This window comes from Grus americana, chromosome 6 (genome assembly GCF_028858705.1).
Source record: "Grus americana isolate bGruAme1 chromosome 6, bGruAme1.mat, whole genome shotgun sequence".
In the NCBI taxonomy this organism is placed as follows: domain Eukaryota; kingdom Metazoa; phylum Chordata; class Aves; order Gruiformes; family Gruidae; genus Grus; species Grus americana.
In genome coordinates, this window is record NC_072857.1 from 18,812,857 (window position 1) to 18,837,703 (window position 24,847).

Below are 24,847 nucleotides of genomic sequence, written 5' to 3' on the forward strand. Positions count from 1 at the left end.
GAATCCCATCTCAATCAAAGAAACATTTTTGTTGAAATGGATTGTTTCCAGTGTTTGTCTACAGATTCTCCAGTTGTGGTTAGGGAGCATCTCCTGCATCCCTTTCATACTGCTAATTGCTGGCCATGCTCTGTGATGAAATACATTCTCCATCTACACAGATCTATATGACTTGGCCCTCATAGTTGTGCAAAACCTCGATGTCGTCATTGTGGCTCCCTGTATATCTTAGTTCCAAAACCTGAAAGAAAAAATAAACTTAAAAATGGAGAAGTAAATTCTGTGCTTATGGACCTCCACTATTTGTGTTTTCACCCCAAATCTCACACTCATTTAGAAAGGCCTTTCAAGTTTTCTGTAAAGATTTTTAAGAAACTTCAGCATCGAAGGACCTATAAAAGGGAAATATGTTCCCATCACATCCTCCTGATCTGCATACTGTGCCACTGATATGATTGTAATTCCTAGCCAGACAGAAATCACACTCACCTTACAAAACACACACTTTTCCAAGTGCCCAAGTGTTACTCTAGTCAGTCCCTTTACAGTCCATTACAAATGGCATTTGCCTACCATGTATGTGTTGTTACCTAGTGGGAATATGCATCCCCCCCCCCAAAATACTGAATCTGTACCGTATGCATAGAAGTTTGTGATTTAAGCTATCTTAGAACATCTGATTTCTCTTTCATATTAGAAAAATCAGCAGAAAGAGAAGACAAGAAAATGGATTCACTGAGACGTCAGAGCTGACATTAATATTCATTGCTGGGCAGCGTTCAACCATGATGGGAAAACCTATGTTACAGTAGTTACATCCTTGACATACAGTTCAAATTTCCTCAGGCGGAATGTGAAACGAAGACATCTTTCACATTTTCAGAATTAGTTTGTTGCTTAGATTGTATTAGCCAATTTGGTTTTGTACCTTGAGATATGTAAGCTTACCTCCTTCTTTAATGAACACTATTAGCAAAAGCTTTATCGGAGGTTTTAGCGACAAGGATCACAAAATCGCATTTGTAGCTATAGCATAATTTCCTGAAATTCAGAATAGTATTTGAAAGAAAAAAAATTGAATTTTTTTACTTTTTATTATAAGCTGTAAAATATAATGCACATAAATATCCTAAAACTTCCCTAAAAATACCCCCAACAACAAAACAGTACACAAGCTGGAAAATCAGATCCTTTGCCTATTTTCATCTAATTTGCTAATGGTTTTATTCTATAATAACAGAAAGTCTGAATTACATTATAAAAACATTCTCATTTAAAAGCCTAACAAAATTTGGAAAGATAAAAAAAGCCCCATTTTGTTCACTAATAAAAATGTAATTTACATGCAAAAAAAGAAACGCTTACATTCAGAAACATCTATTAGAGAAAGATATTCAGTCAACTGCAGAATGTCAGAGCAATCTGTTTTATTCAGGTAACTGGGGAGATGACGTTCCCCTTCTCTCAGCTCCCATTCCAGCCTAGGGGGTTACCACACTTTTGCATTCTACAGGCAGTGTACTCAGGATCATGAGCTTTTGCTGCCAAAAGGGACCCAAAGACCTACTGCGATTCACTAACACACAAAGATCTTCCTCCACGCACGCTGGGAAACTCAATTCTTGTACCTATGCACTTAGCAGAGAAAACTTCATGCCATAAAATCACATAGCAACGTTGTTAGAGAAGGGAATGCTCAACTTCGAAAGAGCATTAGTGACTTTACCACTAACCCACATTGCAAATCCCTTAGGAACTGGAGGAAAAAAAGTACATCTGAGGAAATTCTTCTAAGGAAATTGCTTTCTCTGAACAGAATGCATTCTGTGATGGAAGAATTTGACTTGCAGTCCATGAAACAATCCGTATTTTGTATTAGTAACTAGATTGGGTTTTGGTCAGGTGCGTGCTGAATGGGTGACTCGAAAGGACTTACTTCTGCTTTCCTGACCCTTTCTCTACGTCAGTCTATTACAGCCTGAATACTCCCAGGCATTCAGTTATTTCTGCTTTTGATACTTTGACAGGGCATGCTGACCACAGTGGAAAAAGGGGAGTTTGAAGATACTCCTACATACGTCCATAGCTAGAACTGGTAAAGATGGCAGACACAGAATCATAGAATATTTCATGTTAGAAGGGACCCATAAGGATCATCGGGTCCAGCTAGGTGAGGATAGATTAATGTAATCCACTTCTTCACTATGCAGGAAAAAAAAAGACTGCCATTGGTTCTGAAAGGAGCTCACTTACAATACTAAGATAATACTGTTCGGGTAGACCTAAAGCAAGACTGAACTCTTTCTGGAGCGTATACGGAATTTTACACTGTTTGGCAGCAGAAAACATATGCCTATTTATGTGCAAAACACCTCCTCTTCTCCTGTTAATTACTTACGTCACCATGCAGCTTCTGTCATCTCCACCAGACTACTAAACCTTAAAACAGCTATCTGGGTACGCTTTGGGAGATCATAAGCACCAAGTCATTTCCTTCCCCTTAGGACATGCTGGATTTCCAAGCTGACTTCCAAATGGCAAGCACAACTAGCACTCCCCATCCATCTTTATCCTGTCTTACACAAAAGGCACCGTACAAACAGATGGTTGCTTTTATACAAGGTTTTGGCATGGAAAATGGTTAAACAGTTAAAAATTCAGGAAGTTAGGAGAGACACAAACTTTTTAACCCGTCCTTCTGTCTCTCTGGCAAACAGCAGTTCAGTACATTAAGCTCTGTGACTGACTTCCTTCCTTACCGAAACCTGCCTCACCATAGTTTAATTCACATGGTCATTACAGTTCTGTTTCAAAAGAGAAAAATAATTCCTTTGATATCTAAGTTTCTAATTTTTATTCTGGAATTCAGCAAAAAAGTGAAACTGGCAAAAATATCTGCAAACATAATGACTCGGCCCAAATTTGCCTATACGCTGTAATCGTTCCAAGTGCCTTCAAAGGTAGGGTTTTTTCCTGTGCTTAAAATTCATGAAATCATGTAAGCTGCTTTCACCTTTGAAATCTTAACCCTCTTGAAATTATCTGTACCATTTTATGGGAATGATCAAAAAGAATTACTAAAGTCAGTGGAAAGTTTCCTACTTTAGGGTAGCAAACTAACATTAAAATGTAAACTACTGAACCATAGAGTTGGCTTTTTAAAAAAAAATTCTACATGATTTTGGAAAACTGTTTAATTTGAGCATCTTCATATCTCATGTAGGGTCTCCTCAGTTAACAGAACCTTCAGCAGGTCCTGAAAGACACTGAAAGTGCTCAATATTTCCAGATTATGGGCAATGTCAGGGAATTTGTGGGCTACTGTAAGTATCCATATTACCGAGGAAACTAGGAAGTCTTATTTTTAGCGATTCACGTCAGCAAGTTTCTATCGGTCTTTTCTCACCAAACACCTTTAGCCACGTCTCCAGAACTTCTCTAGCAAAGCATAATAATACAAAGATGCAAAACAGTGCTCTTTTACACTTATTATTCCTAAAAAGCACTTACAGCACTAATTTAATAAGCTGACTATAAGATACAGTATTTCTCATAAAAGGGATAGGAATAACCAACTGCTAATGCTTATTTCTGTAGAGAAGTGGTGATCAGGAGTCCTACATAATGCAAAATGCTCCACCATCATCTGAAAGCAATTAACAAAAACCTCCCTGTGCGTGTGGAACCATTCCTAAACTGCAAGCAAGAAACTTGGCAAAACGATAAGACATCTGTTTTCTCTTGCTCTGTCTAAGGTCAGAGCGAACAGATAGCCATTCAGAAACATGTGACTAGGCACCGCTCACAGCATGGAAGATCCTTTGGCTGATAGGGAAGGGATTAAATGCTTGTCTGACTTCGTATAGAAAGTACTTTAAAATTTACAATTGGCCTGTGTCTCACTGAAATATGTCTGTTTTAGCCACAGTTTTAATACTGTCTGACCACAGACTGTTAACAAGACAATTCAGTGGAAAAATCACTGCCACAATCTTCACTTGTTCTCCAGAATTGCATAAACAGTCTATATGATTAATAAGCTAAACATTTTAATTCATTTTCACAGGCACATCTGTACTACAAAGAAGAATAAGAACTGTATGAGAAGGAATTTTTAACTACAATAAGCACTGTGTTCACGTTTGGAATCAGACTATCACTGCAATCATGCGTTCCCTTTTTATTCCTTGGCATTCTTGCTTTCCCATTGCTAGAAGGGCACCAAGGTGCTCCCTGGGAGTTCTGCATCTTGCTCACAAATGCCACGGTTCTCGACAGAAAGCTGAACGAGCCCACCACGGTTCATAACTGGGCACTGGACCCTTGTCTGAACAAGCCACAGCACTGCTTAGCAACTGAGATAAGACTTTTGTGGGTTGAAGCTGTGTACTCAAGGGAAGTGGTTGTTAACCGTCTTATTTAACGCAAATGCAACTCCTGAAATGATGGTCATTTAAGCAAAATTTGACTTACCTTCAATTTATTGTATAATGGCTTTTAAGAACTTTTACAAATAAAAGGAGGAAAACTGATTATATTTACTTAAACTAGTCTATTACAGTAAGATTTAATACTACCTAGTATTAGTATAGTATCATACTAATATGGCTATCACCTTCAGAACATACTACTAACTGGGTAAAAAGAAAACTTTTCCTACAAGACAGTTGCTAAAAACTGCTGTAGAAATCTGCTTGAGTTAGCCCCTGTTTGCCTGTCATCTGTTCTTTGGCATTCAGAATCCCAGATGCAGAATAAAAAAAATTGCAATATGCCTACCTTCTCTAGTTAGACTAAGTGCACTAGCTACCATGGTAACCTAAACTTATTTTCTTACTTTACTCTGCAGGAATGAAAACTGATTTAATTCTCCAGAAGGTTGCCACAGTGAAGACAAGTACAAAAAGCCATACATTATTAAAAGTCATAAAAGTTAGCTGTTTCTCATTTTTGCTAACTCAAAACCATGTTCTTCATCAGCAACATAAAGGAAGACTGCCTTTAATATATTATGTTTAATAGCTGTGGAAAAGTCTTGATTTCTGTTACAGAGAGGAGGACAAGTGGCTAAGCAGCCCTTCCCTCCCAAAAATACCATACCTGCTGTGCACTTTATATAGCGTGACAGTTCATCTTCTCCAAATATGCTTGGAAAAAAGTCACCTAAAGTAAGTTTAGAATATAAAAAAATGCTACAGCATTCAAAATGCATTGAACTGTACTGGAAAGCAAGATAAAGCTACCAGTGTGTGCGGAGTGCTTCACAGTTCTGCCTTTGTAACCATTAGTAAAAAAAATAGAGATTACAAATTCATGTCACCTCTGGGTTCTGGAGGATCAACATGAACTCAAGACAATGGGCTAATATTTATCACAAACTAAAAAACACCCCCACGTAATGAGTTTCAAAGGGTTTGGTTTGTTGCTTTGAGGGCCAACAGACCACTCCAGAAAATGGAGGTTGTATCTTAAGAATGGTGGGAAAGCCAGTATATCATGGTACGACATACTTTGCATTGTTATCACAGGCATTCTTCTGACACAACTTGAGTAAGAAACAGTTTTGAAAATGGCCCTAATTTTTTTGCACAAGCCTAAAATATCTGAAAATATTTAATGATTTGTTACTGTGAGAACTAATACAATACAAGCAGGAGCATACCTAATGCTTCAGTGGAAGTGAAGACTTTAAAGAGAAAATTATGAAGTTATAAATCTGAAGCCCAAATTCCTAAAAATATGCAAGTGTGGGGAAATCTTTGAATGGATAAACAATGAGTCTTCCCCCCAGAATGCACATTAGTACATGGAACAGCATTCTTTGGCTCAAATTAATGAGTTTCATTGACCACAGAAATCCTCCACATTCATGACTACTTTCATGAGTTCTAAGTGGTGTACATTTACTAAGGTAAACTTGTGCTACTGTAGTAAAAAAAATGGAAAACACAAGCTGGAAAAGAATGAATATCACTTAAGTTATACATGGTCTTGATGATCTTATAGCACAGCAAAGTCGTATAGAGAGAACTACAAACCTCACGAACAGAGAAGGAGAATAGAGGAGGAGGCACGAAGGAAGCCAAGGTCTTCAACAACACAAAATCTGGAGGATCAGGCTCATTAAGTTTGTAGCAATTGTGTTGGATTCAGATGGTTAAATTATTGTAAAGGAAGGACACTACAATGATTTTAAGGACAGGGCCGAAATACGATTGTCAGAACACTGGAACATTTGTTAATCTTTCTTGTGATGCCCAAAGTACATTACAAGCTCTTTGCAAAAAAGGGTAATTGCGTATGTAGGATGGTTTTAGTAGCTATAAGCCTTTCACTATATTATCTCAGGAATCAGTTAACCTACCATGAGCTAGACAACATGGCTATACAAATGTCACTGCCATGCCAGGAAGGAAGTTGTTTAGCACTCTCTGAACTCTGAGCTGCCACAGCCAGGTTGGTATTCTAGCTGGCTTGTGTATCTCTACTTTGCAGCCAGTAGAATATAGATATTCTCTGTCTGACTTTATCTGGGTTGCAAACACAGTAATTCTCCTCCTGGCTTAAGTTCACTAGATAGAAAGATGAGAACTGTGGGGTTTTATTAATCATTCTTATTCAGGGGTTGTTTTTTACATTTTATATTTACATATTAGTTTAGATCCAGAAGAATAAGAATTAAATCTAATTTTCCATTTAAAAGGGCCACTTTTCCAACCATGTGAAACACAGTTACTTCAGTAACTACAGCTGAACTCAGCTGAATATCACTTGATGAGACAGAATTTTGTCCAAGCACTGACTCAAATGCCTTATGTTAAGTTCAAGGTCAAAAACTAATGAGGATTTAGGTGACTCATACCTCCACAGCATTTAGACCTCACCATCTCTAAAACAACCCTTACAGATTCTCACTACAAGAAAGTCATTGAGGTGCTGGAGCATGTCCAAAGAATGACAACAAAGCTGGTGAAGGTTCTAGAGCACAAGTCTGATGAGGAGGGGCTGAGGGAACTGGGGTTGTTTAGCCTGGAGAAAAGGAGGCTCCCTACAACTACCTGAAAGGAGGTCGTAGCCATGTGGGGGTCTGTCTCCTTCCCAAGTAACAAGTGATAGGACAAGAGGAAATGACCTCAGGTTGTGCCAGGGGAGGTTTAGATTGGATATTAGGAAAAATTTCTTCACCGAAAGGGTTGTCAAGCACTGGAACAGGCTGCCCAGGGCAGTGATCGAGTCACCATCCTGGAGGTATTTAAAAGACGTGTAGATGTGGTGCTTCGGGACATGGTTTAGTGGTGGACTTGGCAGTGCTAGGTTTACAGTCGGACTTGATCTTAAAGGTCTTTTCCAACCTAAATGATTCTATGATTCAATTTTTTAAATCTCCATTCAAAATGCCAATATGCAGTAGATTTTCTGTGTGCATCTATCTTCCTAAACAAAGACATTTGCTATCTGCTCTGAGTAGCGTAGAAATCTATGGTTATCTTTCTAATTGACAGTGATTTTACCTTTGAGGTGGAGGGAAAAGAAGAGAGACATGTCTCAGAAAATTCATTCTGACAGCGACCGTAACTTTTCTAACAAAGAAAATGGACAGAGCTTTTCAACACTACTACTAATCTTACCTAAGAATGCACAGCTCTAAAATCAGAGCTTTTGAACTTCTAATTACTGGTTTATTATCGAAGTACTCCTCTAGAAGCAAGGACAATAAACTAAAGACATTTCAAGAAATTAAAATTAATAAAAATTAGACAGCCACTTATTAACTAGCTTAGAAATAACAGTACTCTTGCAAGACATGTATCTGCTCTTTCTGTACCTTATCTCTAGAGAAAGAGGTAAGTTATTGGTTTTGTACTAGGTCCTGAGGCAAACTGGCTACCACTACAGCTCACATCATCTCCTGATCCCTTTCCACAGCCATTTCCATACACTGAAAAAGATGACTGACAAAAGCGAACACTGGCAATACTCAGTGCGAAGACAGGAGAGGGGCAATAGCCCATTACCTCCATTTTAAATTTCCATCCAAATGCTACTCCCATGCCCTGGCAATGCAGTATCATCTCATGTAAGCTCTTAGCAGCATTGTCTGACCAACAGGAATTGTTGGAGGCATTTCAGTTGCAGCAGTGACCAGAAGATAGTGTCAACCAGCACAGAGGAAAACACGTTCCAAGCTGCTTCGTCTTAGTCAATTGTTCCCAGTTCAGATCTCAGAAAGAGCAGAATAACTGAAGACACAATGTTTCTGGAGTGATGGTCTGACACTGGGTTCTTTCACTGACACTATCATCTTGACGTGTCCTGAGAGGTGGCCACTTCTCCACCAGCAATGACTCTCCCAGAACAGATTTGGCAGGATTTGGCCTGAAGCCATGTCTTGGGCCTCAGGTCCTCCCAGTCTGCTCAGCAATAGCCAAAACATAGTGGGTGAGACTAGATTTTTCTGGAGTCAGATCAACTTGGAAGTAGACCGCTGAGTGCAGCAAGATCTTACCCCATGGATAGGAAAATCTCACAAAGTCAAATACTTGAAGTTATCTCTACAAAACAAACAACAAAGGTTTTAATACATATAACAAACTAGGATTTGTAGATGACCTTGCTGACATTGAGTAATTTTTAATTGACCAACATACAGGTACAGCAGGACACTGCAAAAAAGCATTTCTGGGGGCCAGAGTCAGAACATGGCTTCAGGGATAGCACCTTTCCTTCCACTCCACCTCCTGAATGAAGGTGAGGGACTATCACCGCGTCTGGGAGGAGGCTGAGAATATTGGAGAAGCTGTGCTGCTGGCTGACCCCCTGGGCACAGCCCAACAACGCCTTTCCACAGACAAATCCTCCCAACAAGTATTTATTTCTTTTTGCAACTGAAGCAGTTATAGTGGTCAGTGAGGAAATCCATTGGCCAGACAGCTGAGAAGCTGTCCTCCAGATCTTTCCCTGTGACATTCAGGCTCAAGCATGAACAGTTTCACTGCAACTAGACCACTTCAGATGGTAACACACAAAAGGATAAAATATTAAATACACAAACACAAGTAAACTTTTATAGTGCCTTGCATGTGAAGAGTCTGATTTGCTAATCTTGCCAAAACAAGTGTAAGTGACTGGCAATTCCCAGTTTGGAGCATCCAAGCGGTGACAGGATTTTTCAGACAAAGGGAGACCAGCACTGCCCAGGAAAGAAAAAAATCCAATGGCTCAAAATAGACAAAAATCAAAGCACTCAAACTCTTAGTCACTCGTGACTGTTTGTTGCGGTACTGTTCACTGGGTTGTTTTTTTTAATAATTCAAACACTCTTTCCACGTTAAGAAGCAGAACAAGTTTCACTGGAATGCAAACTTTATAGTTACAGATTTCCCACAGGTCACCAGGCTCAACACAGTGTCAGAAAAATCAATCAAAACTGTCAGTTATTATGGTGCATGTTTTTTCATTAGTGCTAACACAAAGAAATATAAGCAATATTGCAACTAACTGTCAGAGGAAATAAGTCAGAAAAAATACTATGGGAAAATTTAAGAAACTATTCATTAATTACTATAGTGAATTATTAGAGCTTCTCCATCTACTCAAGAAGACAATTAAATCAGACATCAAAATTCATTAGCAAAATGAATTTACATTACTTCATTTTCTCTTTTTTCCTCTCCTAGATATCATATCCATAAGATGGCAGACAGAGGCTTTGAAAAATCTGGTGTATATTTTAAAGTGAATATCTCAAAGCTAAAGATTAATTAAAAGGTCTTATTAAGCATACATAAAACCTTATAAAAAGAAAAAAAGCCAAACCCAAAACCCAAGTGTTTTCCAGTAAGCATGTATGTTTGTGTCATGGCTGTAATGAAACATGCATTAAGTATGAAACATATGGTTTCCATTTTGTTGCCCTGGAATCCATCCAAAGACATTTTATGTTGTTAGCTTAACTGTTCTCCTCAGCTGAGAAGCTGTGGAAAATATCTCATCTGAAAAAAATCTGTACCTAATGGATAACTATAAAAGATTTGCTAGATCTGCAGCAGACTACTTTATTAAAAAAAGCCTCCAAGATTACTACTTAATTACTGGATTTTTTTTTAATTAGAATATAATTTTCTAACTCAAAAGAATTTGCTTTAAGAGGTACCATAAATTACATGAACAGATTATGTTGGTAATATTTTTTTTATTTAATAAATTTTAGTGGTGTTTATTGCATTCTGTTGGAACCAGGCCATCTGACCTAACAAGAACGCATGACAAAATCATTACTAATATATCATCTACCTGATTTCACAGATTTGAGAAACTTATCTTATGCTGAAAGAGCACTGCTCTGAAGATCACTTTTGGCTAATAACCTGATTCAGAAGCAAGGATCAGTAAAAATGAGAGGAAAAAAAAGATCATATTTCTTTATTTTTACTAATGCTTGCGTTTGCCCTGATGCAGAAATAGGTTGTCAAAGAGTTGGCTAAGAATTTCAAGACATTTATCATGAACGTATAATGTATAAAACCTTTCATACCTTTGTGCTGTAAACTATTGCAGCTATTGACTTGTTCCAGGAATTAACATATATTTAAATCGTTAAGCATGTTGTAGTTCTTACAATTTATTGCTAATCTTTCTTTTGATGAAGCCAATGGACAAACAGTATCATGAATAAATTGATAAATCCAACCAGATCAGTTTGGAGACTTTACCATACTATGTTTCTTTATTTCATTAGTTGAGATGATTTTGGGATACGGCAGTCAAAAGCTCCCATTTTGTTACCTTAATATATCCTGTGTGCTCTCTGTAAAGGGCCTGCAACTTGAAAATTCACATTGCTGATGTTCTACTAACGTACAAGCTCGTTCATCTTCACAACCTATTGCAAGAATTAGCCAGTTATTTTAACTCACCTTTGCCATCTGTGCTTGGACTCCACTAGCTTTTAAAGCAGAAACTGCCTTCTGAGCAGCTGCCGGGCTGTCAAAGTCAACAAAACCGTAACCTGAAATATAAAACACATTTCATTAACGAGACAGCAATCAGCTTATAATCAAACAGTTCATAGGCTACCAGCATGGTTCATCATATGCTACCAGCATGGTTACTTCACCAACAAGAAACTTGTATTAAGAGGGCCAATTTGAACTCTGAAGTTCTTCACGTAGTCCCAAAAAACCAAGCTACCAAAGTCCTTTGACCTTGAACTGGTGGGGACCTACCCCAGTGGAACAAATCCACTTTCCATGCACGCTCATTAGCAGGATTTTGTTCAAATTGCTAACAGGTAGTATGGTGGTTTGCTTTGTGTTATCTGGTATGTATCTTCCAAGAACAAATGTGACATCACCGGTTTATTTCATAGAGCGAGATCACAGAGTAAAGCATAATCTGTTAATTTTTCTAAACTAAATTCTTAGTCCAGTTTGAATAAGTTAGCAATAAGCCTCTAAGTTACATGTCATTTACTCATAACTGGGAGAGGAATTTAGTTTAAAAGACATATCCATTGCATCATAACCCAATTTTTGGTGAATTAGTTACTTGTATATACGTAAAAGACAGTTAAATTTAAGAAGTGAGCGAAGACCCAACTTCAGTGAAATCAAGTGAGTTTTTCCCATTGTTGTTACTGAAACCAGAATGTAAAAAATTGTCCTGAAAGCACCTTCTATGCAATCTTTAAATGTTGAAGTAAATTCAAAGTTAATTGCAACCATTTCCATATATTTGCAGTAACTTCTTTGCCTATTCTGAACAAGAATGTACAGCTAATGGATCCCAGGACATCTGCACTTTGGTATTGACAGACACTGACCTTACAGGGTGGGATTTTTAATGCAACCTGGGGGATGGATGCTCAAGTCTCACCAAACGGCAGTCAGAGCTCGGAAGCTACTTCCCCCAGATGCAAACCTCACTCGGCATTTTTCTACTCCCTTCCTTCCCACCAGTGAACAGCCTCAAATATTAAAGAAATCTCTCTCCAATGTCTATTTTGGGTTAAAAGAAAACTAACAAAAAACCCAACAATTAAAAAAAAGTTGTAAAGGAGTAGAAAATGGAATTAATTCTTCAGAAGGTAATAGTATTCTCTTACAGTATGTCTATACTGAGGACAAAATGGTTGTGTAAAGACGTAACTGAACCAGCTTTGAAGTCCTTAACTCAGAAAAAACAACTCAAGCAGCCTTGTACATCAGTGCAAGCTTATTTAACCTGCCAAGAAGCTGAAGAAAGCAGCATATTGTTCTGTGTAACATGTGGTGTTGTGGACTGTTAAATCTTGACATGAAACAGAGTGACTTAGCTCATATAAAGTTTTGTGCTGCCAAGGCAAAACTAGCTTTCCATACCCAAAACTAGCTTTCCATACCCATGACAACCCAGGTTATCAACACCACCACACTGCAGGGTGCAATACAGACGAAGTTACATACTGATACCAAGCGTGCCATCCCAGCTGGCTTTGCCATCTTCCAGATGATATATAAACTCAATTGCTCATTGCTCCAGTTAGTTTAAATCCCATGGTACAGTTTTTGGGGTTTTTTGGCAGGAGCCAGAAATGCTGTCAGTCTTTTGGTTAAATTCCAGTTAGATATCTGCATTCTGCCTACTTATGTTCCTACTACAATTTCAGTGACATGCAGTGAGCTTCCCTGCAGCCTTAACTTGCTGTATATTGTTACAACACACTGTTAGTTACCGCTTTTCACCGGTGAGATTTGAAATCTGTATTGGAAAAGTCAACTTAAATTTCTGTATCACTGACAGAGCTACTGAAGTCTTCAGAAACCGGGGGAATGGACAGACTAAACCAGTTAAGCGCTGTCATAGGTATTAATGAATTAAAATAATTGAAAAGGGCATCTCTTCTTTCCTAGTCATAATATACGCAGGTGACATCTGCATACAAGCTAGGAAAAAAATTTCTAGAAATTTCAGCTTCTGAACTGTCAGCACCTCTTTAATTGCTTAAGATGGGGAGCTGAGAAGCTATGCCCCTGCACTGCTTCCAAGTTCTGCACAACACCTGTGTCTCGATTAATGATGAACTCTCCTGCCTATCAGCTTTATGCTCATTCACAAGCTTTACGCTTATTAACGTTGCTAAATCAGCTGACTTAATTCTTCACTTTGCTTAGAAATTATCTTCTTAATTGTAAAAAAGAAGGTCTGAAATCTGATATTTCAGTGTCTGCTACCACACCTTCTCCCACCACGCACGTTGCTGGGATATGATCTCACTGTAATTGCAATGAGTGATGAAAATCAGTGAACTGATGTACACAGATTAGCTAAAGGAGTTATTTTTTTCCCGCTACAATTATTTTGGCGAAAACGAACCCCTTCTTTGCTCCCAATACATTCAACAAAACACAATTAGAGTATTGGAACACGTAATTAAGTGCTGCTTTAAACTACTCTAATCAATGGAGCTGATTTCCACGATATATAATTTTTTCAGATGCTTAGTACAGTTGAGCGGTCTTCTGTAAGCTTCCCTAGTTTCTCCAGGCAAAAGGGGAAAAGCTGCTTTTAACTCCATTTTTGTTTTTAAAATAGAGGCGAACTGCCAGCCAGCACTGTGCATGTCAGCTTCACTCCGCCTTGGCTGCACCACTGACACAGGCTGTCTGCCAGCTCCACTGGAAAGAAACGTATTGAATACACCGACCATGGGCGAGAGTAAGGCTGGTTTAGGAACGAGAATGAAAAAAAAGTTAAAAGCACTTAAAATGCAACATTAGCATATTTTTTAGAATCGGTTAGGACTTTCAGGTGAATATAATATACAGGTAAATATACATACCTTTGCATTTGTTTGTTGTCTTATCCAAAATAGCCTTCGTGGATACAATTTTCCCATACCTAAAACATATTATACATGTGTAAGGAAAATGGGATACAACAGATATCAAATTCTGTAATATCTTATTACCCATTACTTTGAACAAAATAATGTATAGACTACGTAATTATTTAACAAAAACTCATACGTAGATGGAAGTGACAAAAAAGATCAACAATTTCAAGCCTGATCTTGTTCTATTCTCCCTATGTTCTCAGTGGCACAGCAGAATCACCAAACAAGCCAGAGAAAAAAAGTGCTTTATAGAAAAGAATACAATACATTTAAAATCTGGTACATATAAAGAAACCATGTTTTAGCTTGGACACTCTCAGTAGATATATCAGATAAAGCAGACAAACTGCCTTGTCAGTGCTAGGCTTTCAAACTAACATGGTATGGAAAAAACAAAAAAAAAACCCACAAGAGTAAAAAACTTAGTTATCTCTTCCCCCCATACACACACTCTGACAAACACAAAAAGCTTAAAAACTCTGTTCTGGAAGGTGACATGTGCAAGTCAGATTTATGAAAGCTGATCAGCAAAGGTGGCAAAGAATTTTCCGTATTTTTAAAATGGAAAATTGAAATGTAAATTATTTCAACTAAACCCAAAACATCCCTCAGGAAAGTTTCAATTTTCTTTTAAAAAAAGAAAAACACGGTTTCAATTTAAAAAAAGCAACTCCCTTTGCCTGCATCAGCAGCAGAATCGGAAATGGAGCACAGGTTTCCCAAGCTCCTTGCCACAACCTCCCCCGTCTGCTTGCGAGCTACGTTTGGTACAGTGCTGTGAGTATACAGGAGAGAAACGATGCAACGTGAGTTTGTTTTCACATGAGAATATAATGTAACTGATTACATTAACAGGTATACCTAAGCACTGTGCGTGAAGAGGTTCTTTATCACTGTACGAGTACCCAAAATGAATTGAAAACTATGAGAAATATTATCAGCATAAGCAAGTGGAATTTGAAGAAGAAGGAAATTTTGCCAGCTCACCTGCTAAATATAACTTCAACAGAGTATCATTTCAAAAAGATATTATTTCAAAAGACAACTCAATTTCTACAGTAGCTGTATCAGTCTTAAAAGTTTTTCAATATAGACAAGAAGCCTAATAAATAAAGTTACACTTAGTTAAAGTATTCGAATAATTGTTTACTCGCAAAGTGATAGTTATTCAAGGATGAAGCCTATTTACAAAGTAAATTTATAAACCTAGGACACTAGCCACTAGGTATTGGCTTCCTTATTGTATCTGAAATTGTGAGCATCTACACTGACATAAAAATAGAACTATTCATCCACAGCCTAAAAACATACAAGTGTCAACGAAAATCTGTGTATACCTAAATATACCATGCTCGAAGCTGTAATAAAGCAACACAAATTGTGCCTAATAGTTGGAGCAGGTACTTCCTTATTAGTGCCACTTATTTTCCAACTGTGTCATTCCATTCAGAAAGCTCTATGTCCTGTAAAGTCCAAACTTCTGAAACTTTCTCCAGAATTTTTAAGAGTGCTGAGCAAGCATGTTATAAGTGAGAGGGGCAAACCGTTCAGGGACAGCGTTCTTCCAGATCCACTAAACTCTTGTGTCCCAAGTCATCTGTGCCCAGCATTACATTTGATGCCGGCATTCTCCGTACCCTATCAGCTTCCCTAAGCTTCTTAAAGCAAAGAGCTTCATAACCTTTTGTAGGAAAAAAATCCCTGAAGGATGATCTTGTCCCTGCTACCGTCTCAGTTCTCGAGAGTGTAGAAAGTGGTGGTGGTGAAAAGCTACAGCACTGGGTATCTATGCAAACCAAGTAACTGCAACCCTTGGCCAGTTTGGTCACGGAGAGGAGTCAGGGGCTGGCTCTGGACTGTGCCGGCCCACAGATGCTGACGCACACCAGCCCATAAACACGTGTCTGCACGTCTGTTCTTTACAACCACTTCACCGACTGTCTTCCAATGTGCAAGACGGCTAGTGATTTAATTCACTGTCCTAGATAGCACGGCTCCTGCAAAGAACCAGCTGCCATGGAAGACTGCCAAAAAGTTTCAGCAGTGGGAGTCTAGGAACGATCTGGAGAACCAGTATAACAATAGCAGCTATCGCCAGGATTTCTCCTACGATTTTCCCTGTGAATACTCCTCCCAAGTGGAGGAGTCATGCCATGACTCTCCACTCATGCCATGAAGCACAGAAACGCAGTTTACCGTACCTCAGCCTGGGCAGAGGGATACATCCCCTCCTTGCTCCCACCACGTGGGCTGGTATCAGGGGAAATTACTCCTTGCAGTTCCTCATAAGTGCTTCCTTCAAATGATGACTGTCATGAAAATCTACTTCCTTCCTCCTGAATTCCACAGTCCTAATACTGCTGTTCACACAGGCTCCTGCATTCAACCGCTCATTTGTTAGGTGCAACTGCAGTGGAGACCCACCAGAAACCAATGAGCTATGAAGCACATAAAAGTCATGGTGCAAACTAGTATGTATTGCCTGCTTACAGAAAGGAATATAGCAAGCAAGAGAAAACTTATATTCCAAAGATGTCTATGACTTTAGGTCTTGCATCATCCCTCTCAAAGCTCACGCATATCTAGGTGTCTTAGACACACTGCTCCAAACCCTTACTACATGCTAGGTGAGACTTGCTACCTACGGCAGAGTACACTTCTCACGGTTGGCAGAATCACTTCTACAATGGTTAGTGATTGCTCATTTCCTCTCCTCTGAAGCAATTTTATAAAATAGGCTTTCTTTTAAATTAAGTGCTAATCTTGAGAAATAACTGCTAATCTGGCTGGTGACAAACAACTAGGTATTCCTTATTAAGTAGGTTATTTTTCTCCCCAAAATAACATCAAGTGAATGCAATAAAGAGTTCTGTTCCTTTTTTTTTTTTTTTTTTTGAGTGTTATTAACACATTCTCTTTTTAGTCTGAATTATCTTTGGAGATGGAAAGATGTTTTCAGCTTCGCATCTCTTTTCTATACAGCACTTGTACCAATGTCAACTAACATATTAAGGAAGAGAGGGCCTGGATAAGAGGCAAGTAAATAACTGCCAGGGTGCATTGGTTATGGGATTAAGAGGAGTATGTTCAATGACAGCCTGTGTATCAGTGTACAAGCTATCATTACAGTACAGAACACCAATACAAATGTATATTTGGATACAAGATAAAGAAGAAACTTGTTCAAAAGCCAAGTTAGGAAGATAAGCAGTACTGCTATTTAATAGGATAATGCTTACTGCTGCCATTACACACTCTTTGTGCAGAAACTAAAGGGTAACCCCACCTACTCAGCTGCCCTAAGAAGATCTAGTGCCAGGCAACGTGAATGTCAAAACACAGCACCATACCTTTGTCTTGGATACTTTTGAAGTGGAAGGCTTGAAGCAAAGCATCAACGTACAGTTTTTAAAAACCACACTGTTCAGCAATACAGTCAAACCCAGTGCAAATAATCACACTGACAGATTTATTACAAATAGCTAAGAATACTATCAACATTTAAAACATCTCTGGAACCTAATTTTGCTGACCTCCGCGTGATGATGAAAGAAAAGGGTCCTTAGAAAACTAAAGTACATGGATCAAACCAAACTAGTGTTTATTTTTCACCCTTTGTACATCTGCTAGTATAATGAACATACTTGCAAACGTGAGGGCGATAAGATGCCATCATGAGCATGACAAAGAATGGGGAATGAAGTAGCTTGAAGTCTCTGCCACAAGTGCTATTTTGAGTGTTGAAAGAACTTATCTGTGTGTGCATTAGGGGAGGTACAATAAGAACAGGGAGCAAAAGGCTTGATAGGGGTTGTCTGGAATGGATTGTTCAAATCTGTGTCCACCAGAGCTTAATGTAATATACCTCATACCTCCAAGCTCACAGTGCTTCCCCTTGCAGGACTTTCAAACTGTCTTCCCGCTTGTGCTGTGAAGGGTTTCTCTACCACCTGGCATTGACTTGGACACTAGCAGGCCACAAGGATCTCTGCTACCATGGAAAGTCCTTGCCTTTTAGAGCTACTTAGGTCCTCCCATCTTGAACCGTCCAGAACTTTGTGTTGAAGATGAACAGTACTCTCTCTTTACCTAAGTCCAGTCCAGCTGTAAAAAGAGCATTCCTAGATATCCTGCTGTTATCTCTTGCATTACTGTAGTGCTGTCAGAACTCCTCTGCTATGCAGAAACAATGCTGTTTATCTTCTGTGTTTGTTCTAGATTAATTTTTACATCTTAGCATCTTAACACTGCCCTTCCTGGAATGCTCTTTATTTCTAAGAGCCAGAATCATGTGGTAAAACCAGGCATGGATTTCATAACATCTAAGTGCCTCTGAGTACCTGAGCTCACTATCAGGTGGAATTGTGAAAGGAACAAGACCTTGGCTGAACACAAAAATTTTGGTAGGGAGCCAATATTCTCACCAGGTGACGCAAAGACAAGAGAAAGCACCACAAACAGGCAGATCCAGCAAGGAGGGTCAGATGGGAGAGTAGATCAGTTAATCCTAAAATACGTTGCAGTTGCTGAATGGATCCACATCAAAATAAACCTTACTTTAGGCTATGGTAAATAACTAGAACAAAATGGATAAAGCAAATACTTCCAAAGCAACTCCCGTATACTGATTGTAACACTGAAAAGAACATGCTGGTGGGGATGCTTAGTCTGTAAAACAGATTTAAAAAAAAAAAAAACCCAAACCAAAAATAACTTTCTTATTCAAACATGGCCTTACTCAGTGCACAACACAGTCAGTGGGCACCTTACATGTGCTCTAAATGCAGTAAATTCCTGCTTGAAAGGGAATCATATCATCCTTCAGCATGACCCTAAAATAAATGCATGTAACAAACACTGACTTCTGCAAATCACTGATGTGCAACTTTTAGGACAGCATCCTCACCTCCCCAAACACAGAGTATTCTATTTTGAACGGTACGACTCAAAACATTTACTTGAAACTAATGATCTTAATAGTCAAGCCCCCACCACAGTCTATCTCACTTGTAGAGTATGTGGAAGCCTGACCCATTCATCTGGACCAAGACCTGAAGAGGAGGCACCAGAGCAGTTCATGGACCTCTCAGCTCCTCTATACCACCTGGTACAAAAGGAGCAAAGAAAATTTCCTGTAACTGAGGAAGAGTCAAGGGAATGGTCAGCAAGAGCTGACTTGGTACAGCTGGCCCCCATACCTCACTGCTCTTCCAGTGTTCCAGGCATTTCTAAGCCAACAGCAGAGCCACGGGAACATAATCAGCCCCAGCAATCTTTTCTGCTGGATCCAAAAAACACCTCTGGGCAGTACAAAAGGTTTTATCTGGCTCCCATACCTCCCTCCCTCCACTTCATTTTGGGAAAGTGCTGTACTGAACCTTAAGCTCTTGCTTCCTTTCAAGCTCAGATAAACACAGGGAGTTTTTGTTTCTCCATGTATCAAATTTTTAATTTCCCAGTTAGGGGAATTTCAGAAAATAATTGTTAATACAATACTGCTAGTCCTTGCGATACCCTACGCTAATCCTGCTATTTAATTACAGGTAAATGTTCTTTTACAAAAACTCGATAAAGAAGTTGATTCAATCCAGCAGAATACCAAGTTTGGAGAACAGAATCAAACCATATGGTTTCCATTTTTAAGTTCTTATTCACCACATCTATGCCCTAGTGTGGAAGGAGACATTGCTGAGAACATTTTGTCCATATTTTGTTTTCTGTTGTTGGAAGATAGACTGTTCTTCAAGAAACTCTTTGAAATCCCTCAGTTGCTTTATGGCCATCATGAACCTAAAGATTTGCTACTGGAACATAATGAGTACCTACCACCAAAAGCTGGACCAGTCATTTTTTTGTGCATAATTACACATTACATAAAAAGTTGCAGCTATATTTTTCTTATTTTTACTTGCACAGTTAATGGGTATGCATAATCTAGCTTACTACAAATTGTGTTTCGAAATTGTTACAGATTTGGCTAATTTGCTTGATTCAGCAAAATGTCCTTTAGGGACTTCAGATGTCCAAGCACTGGGTTAATCAACTCAGCCAGATGTGCCCTGTTTTGGGCACTAGATCATATTTTTCACTATGTGCAAAATCAGACTTCCCTATGAACCTAAATTAAAGTTAGAGTGCTGCTTTGGTGATATTCTGTCAAATGTCATGTGGTTTTGAAACAAAGCTAGTTCCTTTCTTTCTTATTATTTGCCCCTTTGACTCTCTGGTACTTCAGAGAGAAGATGACATTTTCAGAATATCCAAATATCCAAGTAGTCCTCATTGTCTTTTATTATTTATCTCCCAAGTAAAATAATATGTCCAAATAAATTAGAATTTATTATTATAAACTGGAAGCCAACTACTGTTTTGATTGTCTTTACAAAATGACTAAAATTACATTTTGTCCATTAATGTAAAGACTATTTTTGATGAGTTAGGATCTCTGTACTAAAAAAAAAAACCCCACACAAAAAAACCCCAATCCACCCTCATATCTTTAGCTTTATTGACAATTCAATAGTCTCACAAGCTGCTGCAAACTCTTCACAAGATCAAGAAGGCTTTCTTCACAATCCTTCTACCTTTAGTTCTTCATTTAAGTTTTTTCAATAAGAATCAGTGGATAAAAGCATATATCACCATCATTACTGATGTGGTGACCAATACTAGTACAAACTAGTATTACTTTGGTACAAACGATCTTTTCTTCAGGCTGAGTACGTTACAATTCCAGATTTCACCGATAAATAATCAAAAGTAGCAAAACCAGATGCAAAATCAGATATACTATCAGCTCTTCCAGTTATACGTCCTTAGAAGAGCAGATGCTCAGCATAACGGACATACACAATATGGTGAAGTGTGAACAAATGCCTTCTCAGTGTCTTGGACAGTATTAATTTTAACAGATAAAAAGTAGTATTTTATGAATACATATTTGGTTTACAGGCTCTACATGAATGTAACTACTCCATAGCTAAAAAGAACCAGGCACTGAAAACGAACAAATAGCAATGTGACACACAGGAAGATTTTGGAGATCATTATTTTTCAGCCACCCATTTTGTTTTTCTCAAGAGTAGTTATTTCCTGCTTTAGCCAAGGATGAGCTGTGGGGATCGGGAAGAAATGTTTTTAGAATCAGGAAATGTTTGCTTCCTCTTGCTTTGGAGAGATGTGAATAATCTCTAACCATTCCTTAGAAGCTGACTAAAAGTCAAAGGGAAAAAGTCCTGTTAGCATCCTACAGCTATTTTATGACATTTTGCAAAGGTTTTTTAATTAGTATGCTCTTTTTTGCACAACAAATTGATTATCTTCAAAGCATGACCCACTGTACAATGCTCTTTCATTTAGCACAACTGAGGAAAATTGCTTTTTTTAGTATCTATGGGTATTTAAAATGTTTAAGACACTAAACCAGCATTCTTAATGTGGCTTTGTAGTGTGTACTAAACCAATGGATTTCCAACAATTCCCTGCAGAGGCATTTTCTCCGTCAATCTTAAATCAACAAATAAAGTAATGGCATGTTTATTTAGTTTTACTTTATAAGGTTAAGAATGTTGCAATATGTGAAAAAAGCAGTTATTCTTCAATACTATGATGACACAATCATGGAGCAAGGGAAGAAAAAGAAAGAAAAAAAAAAAATCAATGAAGCCTCCCCCCAAAGAGCTTTTGGAGTTCGAGGGGAAGGTGCTCGTATTCTTCCCTGGCAGGCATTGAGAAAAATTCAACTGGCGCTACTTTGAGAAAAACCACCACAGCAGTAGAATTGAAGTAATGAGAAATCTAAAAAACTAAGTATAAAATCTTTAGACTAGGGTTTGTTTGGGGGGCTTTTTTGTTAATTTAGAAGAAAGGGGCAAAAAAAGCAAATTCTGAAGGATGAACCTATAACTTCTATTCTGGGCTCTGACAAATTTATCAGCATCTGTTGCTACAGTCGCTCCGCTGAGGATGTGAATACAGATCTTTGGCAGAACTATGATTAATAATCACTACTCTTCAGGGTGAGATTTTTTCCAAAGCCCTGAATCTTGGCCTATCCTTGCTCAGCTGCAACATGATTTTTATTACTAAATGCATGGTAATTAATTTCCATTTAATCTTTCATAGTCTAGCAAGATAATAATGCTCAACTTGATGGTAGGGAGAGACCAAAACAACAGTTCTAGACACTGAAAAAGGAGAAAGCAACAGCAGCAGAAGTGGCAGAGCCAGCCTCTCACACTGCGCAGGAGATCATCTTTCATAGACGCCTAAAGATTCTTATCATCCGAATGATTCTTATGAAAGCCAGGATACTAACATGCCGGTCCTAAATTTGTTGATTACATATCTGTTTTAACTCTAAAGACACAAGATGTCACATGCTGGGAAGAAAAATGAAATTTCAAGCAAACTGAGAAAAATGATCCCCTTCAGTGTTTCGTGCAGCCACTGCCCCTGCGGTAACCCAACCTAACTTCTGACAAGCTGCAGTGATTTAGCATAATCTCTGAACCATCTGCTCGGCTATCTATCAGTTCAGTAGCCTTGTTACTTTACAGTTTATAGGTTAAGCAGGATAAATAACCTATCAAACACAAACGGATTTGCCTCTTTGGCACACTTTGAAGTGCAAGTATTGTCTAAGTAACCATAGCTTGCTTTCTCCCAAACTGAAGAAAAAGAAAATAAAAATCACAGTAATGCATTAACCGAAGTGTCTGTTCTTTCAGAAAAGGAAAGTGTTTATGTTTATCATCATCTTTACAATTTATGAAATCAACATTTCAGCAGAGCTAAGTAAATACTTCATAATTTATTTTTGTCTACACTTTTAGAAGATTTTTCTATTTACCCATTTGAAAACTCACATGTGAGGTATTTTAAAAGGTGTGAACTACGCAGGGTTACATTCCATTTTCCAACACCTGTTTGCAGGGACACAAATGCAGGCATTAAAAGTGTTGTTTCCTGCCAGTGTTCTACTGAGTTTAACGACCAACGTTAGTGAAAGACCACTCTGCGTTTTTCTTATAAATTATGTGGCATTGTTCTTTGAGAAAAATATTTGAGAGTTGGATGGAATATGAAGTGATGTGCGTAAATTAGATTGAGTGGTTTAGAAACTGATTTGCTACTACGCTACTTCTAATATAGTGTATTGTAATTTATAGGAAGTACTCTTACACTGAAAGCATTATAGAAAGTTTTACCATAAGACACTGAACTGAGGAGCATTCACATGGAAACTATTTCTGCAGTTATTCAGACAGTCACAAAAAATAAATCTCAGAATTATCATAAACCAACTAACATATATTAAGACATTCACTCAAGAAATTATCAGTAAATGCTAGAACATTAGGGGAAAAAAAAATCAAGACATCTGCCTCAATTCCTGCCTCACAAAGCAGACTGCACTTTCTAATCGGTATCATTCAGCATCCAGTTTAGCAGAGCAAACTATGGAGAATCCTTACTTTACAGAAAGAGATAATTAATTAAAAAGATATTTGGAATTCTTGGCTAACCTACTTTAGTACTACAATCATTCCTACTCAGAAAAATACAGGACGATCTACATTTTCTGCAGGAATTTGCCTGTGCATCTACTGACAAGGCTATTCAGGTATGCAGAAAGGGCTTACAATTTCCTAAAGCTACAAGATGCAAGAACAAAGCCGTGTTATTTTAAGAAAGCAAATGGTCTCACCCGTTTGTTCTCTTACCCTGAAACTACAGAATAGACACAAATTATGCCTAGGTTAAGAGTAAAGCACTGGAAAAAAAAAATCTGCATTTTACACACAACTGAAAGCAAAAACTGAAGCAATGTTCTTTGAAAATAAATGATCATAGTTCTTGTGGCTCCCAGAAAGAATATAAAAATATGAGAGCACAGTTTCATATAACCATGAAAGATACAGGGGTTTTTTGAAAATCATAATTCATTTGCAAGCAAAATAATAAAGTTCTGAACAGGTTCAAATTACAAATCTGGAATATTATTTCTACAGTCTAGCAATTTCTTTTATCCTTTTCTTCATATTGAGAAATGATCACTAATCAAGACAATGATTTGGGAAGATGAGAAACTAAACCAGATGAATGCTAATGTGTATTTATAAGCCAAGCTCATGGCAGGTCGGCAGACGTGCATGTATTGATTTACCACTGCTAGCTGTTTTAATCTGAAAGTAAGGCAGTATTTCTACACCCAACCATAAATCTTGGCAAATTTCAGCCTCACCAATTTTGCAGAGCCTACACTAACAGCTTGAAAGACTAAAACTATGAAGACATAAGAGAGCAGTTCTTGTTATTCATAATTTATAGCTCCTTTCTCTTCCCCATGCTAAACAGTACAGATCAGCTTGGGAGCATAAATTAGTCTCTCTACCTGAAGACCTTTTATTTTTCAATTCCTCCTCCTTCATCCAAGGAAGCCAAACTCAGCCATTGTCAACGTATGATGCATTGTCCTGTATATTGGCTTTTCCTAAGCATATTTCTTTTACTGGTGGGAGGGAATTAAGGACAAGGCAAGGGGAAAATAGATTTATTTATCAACACTTTCCAATACCTTTTTCCCTTGTTTTAATCAGAACCGTGTAAATCAAGAGGTGTTATTCTGGCTAGAGTCCTAGCTAGTGTGAGTCTACCTCGTAGGTGGACAGATAGACAGACACTTATTAATGCTACAAGCCTGTATACTTGCAGAAGATTACTCTTTAATTTATTCTTGCCTATTAATTTCACTTCTGGTGAAGGCAGCTTACCAAGTCTTATACCCTCAGTTTAAATAAACGATGCCTCAAAGAATGTGTCAGTCTTGAAAAAGTCTTGAAAACCATGGGACTGGAGATTGGCAAAGTACAAGGGCACTTTCAGCCACATTCCATTTCCTAAGCCCTGACCTAAGCATGTCAACTCTGATCAAAAAAAAACCCTGTAAATTACATACAAGTACATATGTAT

The 24,847-nt window shown here is 38.1% G+C and overlaps 1 protein-coding gene across 7 annotated transcripts in view; it reads right to left on the reverse strand.

The window, feature by feature from the left end:
• The window catches only part of RBMS1 (RNA binding motif single stranded interacting protein 1), a 144,525-nt gene that overhangs the window by 23,939 nt on the left and 95,739 nt on the right, over positions 1 to 24,847 (reverse strand). For all 7 annotated transcript variants that reach the window (XM_054829750.1, XM_054829751.1, XM_054829754.1 and 4 more), the window contains exons 3-4: positions 13,820 to 13,878; positions 10,917 to 11,008 (exon numbers count right to left, since the gene is read on the reverse strand). In XM_054829750.1, the coding sequence (XP_054685725.1) occupies positions 10,917 to 11,008; positions 13,820 to 13,878 (151 nt within the window). The remainder of the gene's footprint in view (positions 1 to 10,916; positions 11,009 to 13,819; positions 13,879 to 24,847) is intronic.